This window comes from Dichotomopilus funicola, assembly GCF_033296635.1.
Source record: "Dichotomopilus funicola strain CBS 141.50 unplaced genomic scaffold C8A04scaffold_10, whole genome shotgun sequence".
Classification (NCBI taxonomy): domain Eukaryota; kingdom Fungi; phylum Ascomycota; class Sordariomycetes; order Sordariales; family Chaetomiaceae; genus Dichotomopilus; species Dichotomopilus funicola.
The window spans coordinates 518,053-527,476 of record NW_026944031.1 but is presented as its reverse complement, the minus strand read 5'-3'; the positions used below and the strand labels follow the sequence as shown (position 1 = coordinate 527,476).

The window sequence follows — 9,424 nt, the reverse complement described above, 5'->3', positions numbered from 1 at the left end:
ATGCTCCCAGGACCATATTCCATCTCAGTGGGGCATCGCGCATCCGTCGGCTCGGATCGGGATTCGAATCGAGCTGCAAAATAAGGACCGTGGGCTGTGAAGGATGATTATCTGCCTCAACACGTCCCCCAGAAAAGACAATTGTCATCAGGCGGTATAAGAGATAGCCGGCCCGCCTTCGATCGTGGAGGCTCCGTGTTGTCGAGGAACTGAGTCCACATCCCGGGTTGTGCCCAACTTCACACCAGGAACGCCGTTGCCGCCGTGAAAGCAACAAGACGCTGAACATGGCCACCGTCCAATCTTCCTCTTCCTCTTTGAACGCCAAAGAAGTGACCGTGACTTCCGGACCGGACGTCGAGTCTCAACAAAGCCACAGCCACCCTTCACACTGGTTCCTAGTTCGCCGCCCAGACGGTGTCACCGATGCGGTCCTCAACTACCAGTACCCTGGCGAAGGGACATCCGAGTCGCCATACGTCGTCGACTTCCTCCCTGACGACGGGAGCAACCCCATGCAGTACTCGCCGATCAAGAAATGGACCGTGATGATGCTCATGGCGTTTGCCACGCTGGCGGTAACGTTCGCCAGTAGCGCATACTCGGGCGGCGTCTTTGCGATTATAGAGTACTTCCAGGTGTCGACAATTGTGGCTGTCTTGGGGATTTCGTTATATGTGCTCGGCTTTGCCATCGGGCCGTTGCTATGGGCGCCTCTTAGTGGTATGTTCTTCGACGGTGGGATTCGTTGAAAGGATTACTCACTGGGATGATACTAACTGACGGGGGCATACAGAATTCAATGGACGGCAAATCGTGTTCATCCCCACCTACTTTTTCCTTGTCGCCTTTGGCGCCGGCGCTGCGGGCGCCCAGAACATCCAGACGCTTATCATCCTCCGATTCTTCGCCGGCGCGTTCGGCGCATCACCTCTGACCAACGCCGGTGGTGTCATTGCGGATATGTTTAGTGCCAAGGGTATTTCACGGTCTGATCTATGAATCAAGATTTGGATGTTATCGCTAACGAGATCTTGCTACAGAACGAGGCCTTGCAACGAGCATCTTTGCGATGGCCCCCTTTCTTGGCCCAACAATTGGCCCGATCGCTGGTGGCTTCCTTGTTAGTGACCCCCAAACCCCGCAACAAAACTCTGGGACCGAAAGAGAAAAAAATAAATGGGATAAACATAAAGATGGGAGCCATAGTGACTTGTGCTGACATTGATGTACAGGGCGAGTATGCTGGCTGGCGCTGGATCGAAGGCCTCATCACCATATTCACCGGCGTTCTCTGGATCGTGTGCTCGCTATTCGTCCCTGAGACGTATGCGCCGGTCCTCCTGCGGCGCCGAGCGGCTAAGCTGTCTGAGCTGACGGGCAAAGTGTACACGTCTAAGATGGACCTCACCGTCACCGCGACACGATCCGAACAGATCAAGAAGACGCTTATTCGGCCGTGGGTCCTCCTCTTCAGGGAGCCCATCGTGATGCTCACCAGCATTTACCTCGCCATCGTGTATGGCACACTCTACCTCCTCTTCGCCGCGTTCCCAATTGTCTTCCAGGTCAGCCGTGGCTGGAGCGCCGGCATTGGCGGGTTGGCTTTCATCGGTGTTGCCATCGGGTCGGTTATTGCCGTGGTGGCGTCCGCCTGGGATAACAAACGGTACGCGCGCGTCGCGGCCGCATCGCCCAACGGCCTCCCGCCCGCTGAGGCCCGCCTCCCGATGGCCATCGTTGGATCTGTCCTGCTTCCGGTCGGCCTGTTCTGGTTTGCGTGGACCAACGGACCTGAGGTCCACTATGTGGTGCCCATCATTGCGTCCGTCGTCTTCTCCACCGGCCTGGTCTCTGTCTTCCTCTCGCTGCTGGGTTACCTCATTGACAGCTACACCGTCTATGCCGCATCCGTGCTCGCCGCCAACTCGGTGCTGCGCTCGCTTTTCGGGGCCGCCTTCCCCCTCTTCACGAGTTACATGTACCAGAACCTTGGCATCCACTGGGCCAGTAGCGTCCCGGCATTCCTTGCTCTGGCGTGCATGCCGTTCCCGTGGTTGTTTTGGAGGTATGGTGCGCGCATCCGGCAGAGTTGCAAGTATGCTGCTGAGGCCGCGGCTATCCTGCTGAAGATGATGACACAGCAGGCGCACGGCCAAGGGCAGCCATCGACGACGCCGGCGGTTGGGAGCGGAGAGCCTGAGAGGCTTGGTGTGTTGAGCGAGGACGAGGGGACGGTGGTGGATGAAAGTGACGAGACGAAGGAGAAATCAAGCTGAGGGGCTCAAGGGGTGGGGAGAAACACTTTTCCTTTTTTTTTTCACTTTTTTTAAAGGGGGTCTTTTTGGCCACCGGTCCTCCTAGCATTGATGCATTTTTGGATATCGGGTAGATTGGATTTGCATACTTCGTAAGCGGGCTCCTCTCGAAATTTAGATCGAAGTTCTGGATTGTCTTGTTCTTAGTCACGACCAGGGGAGCAGCAGGTTCTTTTTGGAGATGTCGTGCAGCGTCAAAGTAGTTAAAAGGTTAATCACGACCACGCTAGTTTCGTTGCTCATGCTTGTGTCATCAATGAAGGGCCCGGAAAGGCCGAACCCGACTGCTGCTCAGTCGTGTTTCGCGATTCGGGTCCATCTACTTGGGCACGAATCTTTCTGCCTATCTGCTGCTCACGAGACTTCACTTACACACGCCAACGCAGACGGTGATCCATTCTCGAAGCAGCATACAATACGTCCCTTGTCGGCGCTGAATAATCGCCGGGACTAGACCTTGACCCGACCCGCCTCGATCTTTCCGCCAGAACGTCAAGATAACCAGAGGCCAAAGCTTTTTGCCCCAAAGGCCCCGTAACATGGCGCACTTAGATCCTTGGCAAAAAAGCTCGCATCGCCGCATTCGGAATGCGAGGGTAACGGCTTCCCCACCAAAAAACCAACGATGTCATGTCCATCATTCATCATTGACCACATCAGTTCCACAACCACCAAAAAAAAAAGAGATCGGCGAACACTCGTCGCAAAAACGCCCACGCAGTCTCGTCTTTTGTTTGTTTCGCTACCGTTACCATATGCTGACGAACTGGCGGATACACTACGCCAAGAAAAGCCAATTACGACCCGGGGCCCCGGTATACTCCATTCGCACGTTTCGACTTTTCCTCGCGTTTTCGAAAAGGGAGATCGAGCGCGAGTTTTTCGCTGCCTTCTTTCGCGCTTTTCGATCGGCTCGCCCCTATCTATACTACCCCCCCTTTCACCCCATCTCAGGCTCGTCGCGGGTGCCTGTGCCTGAGGCGACGGGGCTCGCAAGACTAGACCAAGAGAGATCAGATCGGAGGGAAAGGCGAGCGACCAGCAAGCAGCCACGACCCAAAACAGAAAACGGTCGGAAACAGGTGAAGGTGTAACCCGTGCCAAGATTGCTTTAGTCATTACCACCTTGTTCTATCGTACCTCATTTAGCCCTCTTTCTCGTGATCTTGGCTTTTTTTCGTTTAGGCTTTTACTATCTTGCCCATTTTGCCCACTTTGGACCCATCATTAGCCCCCTTAACTGCCTGGCTTAACCTGCCTTTTCCCCGTACAGTCGACACGAACGAGGGCGGCGCGGCGGCGGGGAGGGGAGGGGTTTCGAGGAAAAAGGGCTAAGAAAGACGGGAGAGAGGGAGAGAGAGGGAGAGAAAGAGGGAAGGAGAGGGAGAGTGAGTGAGTGAGTGAGTGGCAGTGGGACTCGTCTCGCGGCTTCGTCGTTTTGCTTTAAAAAAGCGAGAACCCAACCCGACCCGACCCCGAGCGGACGTGACGGGGTCCTTCGCATTCCACATTGTTTTTTGAGTTGTTGGGGTTCCATCCTGTTTTGTTTGCTCGTTCGTCCGTCTTGGTTCTTGTTCCGAAGAGCAAAGGCAAGGGGGAGCTTTTTTCTCGATCTCGATCTGCTGTCGTTTGTTGACGTTGGCGAGTTATACATCACTTTGAATTTTTGTGGTTGTTGCGTATGCATTTGCATGTGCCCACTTACATACACCTCCCTTACCGCCATACCAAACCTACCTACACTACCTGGACTCCCCTTTTATCCATCTATTTTTCGACCTTACTTCCCTTTACAGAGAGTTGCCGGCCTTCACCTGATCCTACCCGGATGTCAACCAACCCCCCTGGGCGCGTCGCTTTCCGGACTTGGTATATTCCTTCCTCCCGGCTGTCCTTGCTATTCGACAGTTTACGACACTTTCAGCACACACGGACCGACCTAGCCTGGTGTTACCTGTCTTGTCCCCCCTTTGGAGACCAGACCAAGAGCGCGCCAAACACACCAATTACGCTACACCATCCACAGTGACCGAAGGCCAAATTTCCTGATTATATCCGCTTCGTTTCCTTCTGGCCACACACCGCCCCTGGGCCATTTGCACACCCCTGGACCGGACTGAGCCGTGTTTTTTGGAATCCGCAGAGTTTCGGCACCCAGAAACCCCCGGGCCCTCGGCCGGTGTTGATAGCTAGCAGTAGCGGTAAGAAGACCGAGATTCTTTGAACCTCCGGACGAGGATGATGGCTTCGGCTCCGGGTTCGGCCCCTCGTGGGCCGACCATGTTTGCGAACACCTTTTTGGTTGCCAACCATGGTCAAGGAGGGCCGTCTTTGAGAGTTGTGGGGCCGCAAGAGGCCCGGAAGAAGAGGCCGCATCGGGTATGTTTTCTGTCCTTCCTTTCTTCCTCTTCCCCTCTGTTTCGGGTATTCAGTCTTGGTTGTACGTGTAAGTGTAAGGAGTGGCACTATGTGTACTACTGTACTATGTAACGGAGGTGGATGAGTTTGAGTTCTGACTGGACTGGGATCCTTGTCCTGGGGTAAGATGGAGCGGATGGGGTTACATAATAATCCCTGGGCTGGGGGATTTGGGATTTACACGGGGGTGAACACAGCACACTACAAGTGGGATGAGCATTGACATTTTGTTTTCTCATCACAGAAATCGAGACTCGGCTGTATACGCTGCAAGCGGAGGAAGGTTAAGGTATGTGTGACCCCCTGTCTTACTTTTAGTCTACCGTCCTCACCCCCCCCTACATACATCCCATGCTGTTTCTCTCACACCATTTCTTGTGTTCCCCCAGCCGAGAAGGGTTAAAAGGGGACATGTGGAGTGGGGAGGGGGTTCGCCAATAATCACTAATCACTAAACCAACTACCCTCACACTACACTAACTAACACTGCGCGCCCTTCTCTTCACAGTGTGACGAAGGAGACCCGTGCAGGAACTGCGTCAAGCGGAAAGAAACGTGCGTCCGGTTCAGCCCACCATCACCCCCGGCCCACGGTAGCGGGAACGCGGGCGGGAACGGGACCGTCAGCAGCAGGGATGGAAGGCCACGAGGAGGAGTGGGAGCGCGGGGGGCTTCATCCCCACGCTCGATCTCACAGACCTCTCCTCCCATGCAGGCGGCTTCGCTCCCGCGTGAGATGGACGTGTGCCCCCTGTCCGAATCTGTCAACTTGCTGCATATGGAGCTACTGCATCACTTTGAGCGGTACACCATCCCCACGCTGCCGTTTAGGCCGGTGTGGCCGGGGATTATGCAGTTGGCCTTTCAGGTATGTGTGACTTCCCTTGTCTTCTTTTATTTTTTAACTTTATTTTATTTTATTTTTATTTTTTCCTTTTTTCTTGTCAAGGATCCTATTCACTAGCGACACCCCTTTCCCCTGTCCCTACATCTTACATCTAGCCTTGTCACATAAGCCTCTCCCATAGGAATCACATCACTATGCGTTCTTACATAAGAGAGTTTAGGGTACTAACTCGAGACAGTCCCGAAAACACACCTATCTCATCAACGCGATGTTGTCGACGGCTGCAGCCCATCTCGACTACCTGAACCCGGGTCACGCGCAGTACCACCGGGCCAAGTATGCCCTACTCAACAAGGCACTGCACGACTACCGCGAGACGCTGTCCGGGCCGGTAACCGCCGACAACTGCGATGCCCTTCTGGGCACAGCCAACCTGATTCAGTACCTCATGTGGTGTGACCTGAGCTTCATGGAGGGCCAGATGCCGGAGTCAGCTACAAAGCAGCCGACAAACAAGTGCCCTTACTCAACCGCATCCTCACCCGGGTCATCATCACTAGCATCACCACCCCACGAATCCTACTCGGTCTCGTCACTACCACCACCATCACCGCCACAACCCCTCGACCTATCCGGTGATCGCCTCTACTTCCTATCCACCGGCGTGCGCCAAATCTTCTTCATGGCCTGGCCGCTGTTCCAGTCACCCCAGTCAGCCTTCGCCCACGTCAGCCTGCTAGGTCCATGCATGCGACTCGAAGACGCGGCCGAAGCGAGGGGCCTAAACTGGCAGCGAATCATGGGGGCGTTCATGGCGATATACGACAACCCGCGGTATATCGGGGATCGGGGTCGGGCGATGTGGGGAGGAGGTCAGAGCAGGGGGACAACAACAACAACGACCACAACAACGGCCCAAGAACAAGACACAACGTCATGCCCATATTCGTACCAAGACGCCTACCACGACGAAGACGACGACGTGGTAATGGCAGGTACAGAACCCGACTACATCATCAACAACAACGCAGCACCCTACTATCCAACCCCCCAACCCTCCAGTCCCTCCTACACCTGCACCAGCACCACCCCAGGCAGCTTCGGCAACACCACCATCGCCGCCAGCACCACCACCACCATCAACACCACCGACCACGCCACCAGCGGTTCCTTCCTCGAAGGCCTCCTCTCCAACAACCCACCCGCCTCCCCTTGCACAACCGCACCAGGATCCAACTCATCCCCCCAACCCTACCACATCATGACCCTCTGGGACAGCTACAAGGAAGGCGAAGCCTACGTGCGCAGTGTCGGCTCGGGCCGCCCCCCGAACGAGGCCGCGACGCGGGCGGCATTCAAACGCCTCGCGACACGGCTAGCTGTGGCGTTGGCCGTGGCGTTGGATATTCAGAAAAATGGGGATAGCAAAGGGAAAGGGTTGGCAGAGGTGCGGAAGAGTGATACGGTGCGGTATGTGTCGACTTTCCCGATGATGTGTTTTGGGCCGTTGTTGGCATTGATTGGGAGCGGGGACTCGAGGATGTTGGTGTTGTTGTTTCATATTTATCGGGTTGCGGATTTGTTGTTGCCGGAGGAGCAGCAGTGGTGGTTGAGGAAGAGGGTGGTGGTTATGCAGGAGGCAATTGCGAAGGAGTTGAAGGGGAGGGGGTTGGAGGTGTGTTTGAGGGGGTTGAGTGTGGTGCCGTGATGGGGGTTTGTTTTGATGTGTGTCCATTAAGGAGTAATTATTTGTATTGTGTTTTGGGAGGAAGGTGTCATTTGCTCTTTGCTCAAAAGTCTAGGCTGCCTTTTGATTGTTAGTTATAGCGCACGGATTGGGATGGGGTGGTTGGCGATTTGGAATTTGTTTACGTTTGTTGGCAATATATGCTCTTTTTTGGCTTGCCTGATGGTCATCGTATATCTTGATAATTTCTGAAAGGACGTCGCCGATGCATCCCGGTATATCTCCTGACGACGTCATATCTCCGCTCCGTTACTGGGAATAAATAGTCTCTGATCGCCGGTAAAGGAGGGTGGAAGATTAGATGATGCGGGTGAGTTAACGAGTAAATTCGGGCACAATCTCGTGTCTACTGTCAGTGCATGAATACGGCTTCAGACACGAGACAACCAACGTTCCAGTGAAACAGTGACGGTTTAAACACTCTGTTATTTCCCTTATGTTCCAACTTCCGGCTAATGGTATGCCAAGGAAACAACTCTAACGCCAAAAAGAGTCATGGAAAACCCGCTGTTTACATACAACAGTTGGACATCTCGTCATAATGATAAAAAAAAAGGGAAAACCTCGCCCAGACCACAATAACCATGTAGAGAGTACAGATGCTTTGCTTTGTTTTTGTTTCCTTTTCCCTTTCGTCTCCGATCTCTCTCCCTCTTCTTACAAATACTTCTTCGGGGTCGTCTTCCTCCTCTTGTAGTACACATACGCCCCCAACACGACCACCTGGCTGCCCACCACGATCCAGATCAACCGCGTGTGCGTGCTGTGCGCATGCGACCGCACAACCTCGTTCCGGTCCGTCACATGCTCGCGGATGCTCGCCTCCGAGTCCCGCAGCCGGCCGGCCATCTCCTGGCGCGTCGACCGCATCTCGCTCGTGAGGTCGCGGATCCGCTGCTCGAGCACGTCCACCTTCTCAAGCCGGCCCATCAAGCCCTTGAGGTCGTCGATCATCGACGAGAGCTCGGCGTGCCGCGCCTCGTCCGTGTTGGCGTTCTTGCCGATCGACCGGAAGATGGTCGACAGGTGGTGGTTGACTGATTGCAGGCGGTTGTGCAGGTCGGCGAACTGCGCCTTGGAAGAGACTATGTCCTCGGCTTCTTCGTCCGGGATCACATTGTCGTAGGGGTCTTCGGCGACGGTCTGCCCGCTGCGGCCAAAGACCATACGCGGCTTCTTGAACTGTTTCTGGTCCTGGTCCTGGTCCTGGTTCTGCTGGTCTAGGTGTGCCGGCCGTGTCTTCCGCTGTGCCTGCTGCTGCTGGTTGTTATCTTCTGTAAGCACGGCAAGCTTGAAGACCTCAAACGAGTCCGGGCTGTCGGCAGAAGCCGCGGTCAGACCGAAGTTGTACCCGCTCGGAAGACGGACCTGGTCGGTCTTGAAACACGACCGGCCGGCGACCTCGACGCTGAATTCTTTTTCCGTGTGGCGCAGCTTGATCTGGGTCGGCCGGCCCAGGTTGCGGTACGTGAAGCTGCACTGGCCGAACGCTAGGCTGTCCACGTTATGGTGGTTCCGGAAGTCGGTTGTGCCGTCGTTCAAGAACCCCCGCAGCATGCCGCCCGACCCGCTGTGCTGATCGACGACCAGGCCCAGCCCTTCGAAGCGGCCCGCCGAGTAAACACTGTCGGACCCAACAGAGCTGGGACCATCCCGCACCAGCCAGATGTTGAAGTTGCCGCCGCCACGCTCCGGGCCGCTAGCGCGGAACTCGACATCGGTCACCCAGTTCTGGTTCTGCAGTGTCTTGTCCGCCCACACTGCGCCGCGCTGGTTGCCGGGCGCCACGGGCGTGAGGATGACGCGGTCCGAGAGTAATTCGGGCACGAGCGGGCGGCCTTGGAGAGCAAAGTTGGGTATCGATTGGGAGCCTTCGGGGCTTATCCTGTGAGAGGGTGGAAGACAGGCGTTAGTGGAGTGTCCCCACGTGCCATAAATGCCAGCGTACGGCGTAGCAAAAAATTCCGGGAGTTGTTTTAATTTACCTCGCGCCAGTGCCGAAGCTGATATCGTTGACGAGATACTGTTGCGCCTGGGCCAGGCCAGCTGCTAGCAGGGCATAGCTCGTCGGGAAGCGCATCTTGACTTCCCAAT

At 55.4% G+C, this 9,424-nt stretch overlaps 3 protein-coding genes across 3 annotated transcripts; 2 read left to right on the top strand and 1 right to left on the bottom strand.

Moving 5' to 3' along the window:
• Window positions 1–287: 287 nt before the first annotated feature.
• On the top strand, window positions 288–2,279 carry C8A04DRAFT_10043 (putative transporter mfs2; the record flags this gene model as incomplete). The annotated part of the gene is made up of 4 exons (XM_062776445.1): window positions 288–723; window positions 797–979; window positions 1,044–1,123; window positions 1,236–2,279. 4 exons carry the CDS (start codon window positions 288–290, stop codon window positions 2,277–2,279), a joined length of 1,743 nt encoding a protein of 580 aa, XP_062639633.1.
• A 2,280-nt stretch (window positions 2,280–4,559) lies between these two features.
• On the top strand, window positions 4,560–7,291 carry C8A04DRAFT_10001 (uncharacterized protein; the record flags this gene model as incomplete). Its single annotated transcript, XM_062776427.1, has 5 exons — window positions 4,560–4,697; window positions 5,245–5,300; window positions 5,379–5,604; window positions 5,822–6,434; window positions 6,585–7,291. 5 exons carry the CDS (start codon window positions 4,560–4,562, stop codon window positions 7,289–7,291), a joined length of 1,740 nt encoding a protein of 579 aa, XP_062639632.1.
• A 696-nt stretch (window positions 7,292–7,987) lies between these two features.
• On the bottom strand, window positions 7,988–9,410 carry C8A04DRAFT_26079 (concanavalin A-like lectin/glucanase domain-containing protein; the record flags this gene model as incomplete). The annotated part of the gene is made up of 2 exons (XM_062779791.1): window positions 7,988–9,215; window positions 9,316–9,410. The coding sequence occupies 2 exons, from the start codon at window positions 9,408–9,410 to the stop codon at window positions 7,988–7,990; spliced, it is 1,323 nt and encodes a 440-aa protein (XP_062639631.1).
• Between the last annotated feature and the right edge of the window lie 14 nt (window positions 9,411–9,424).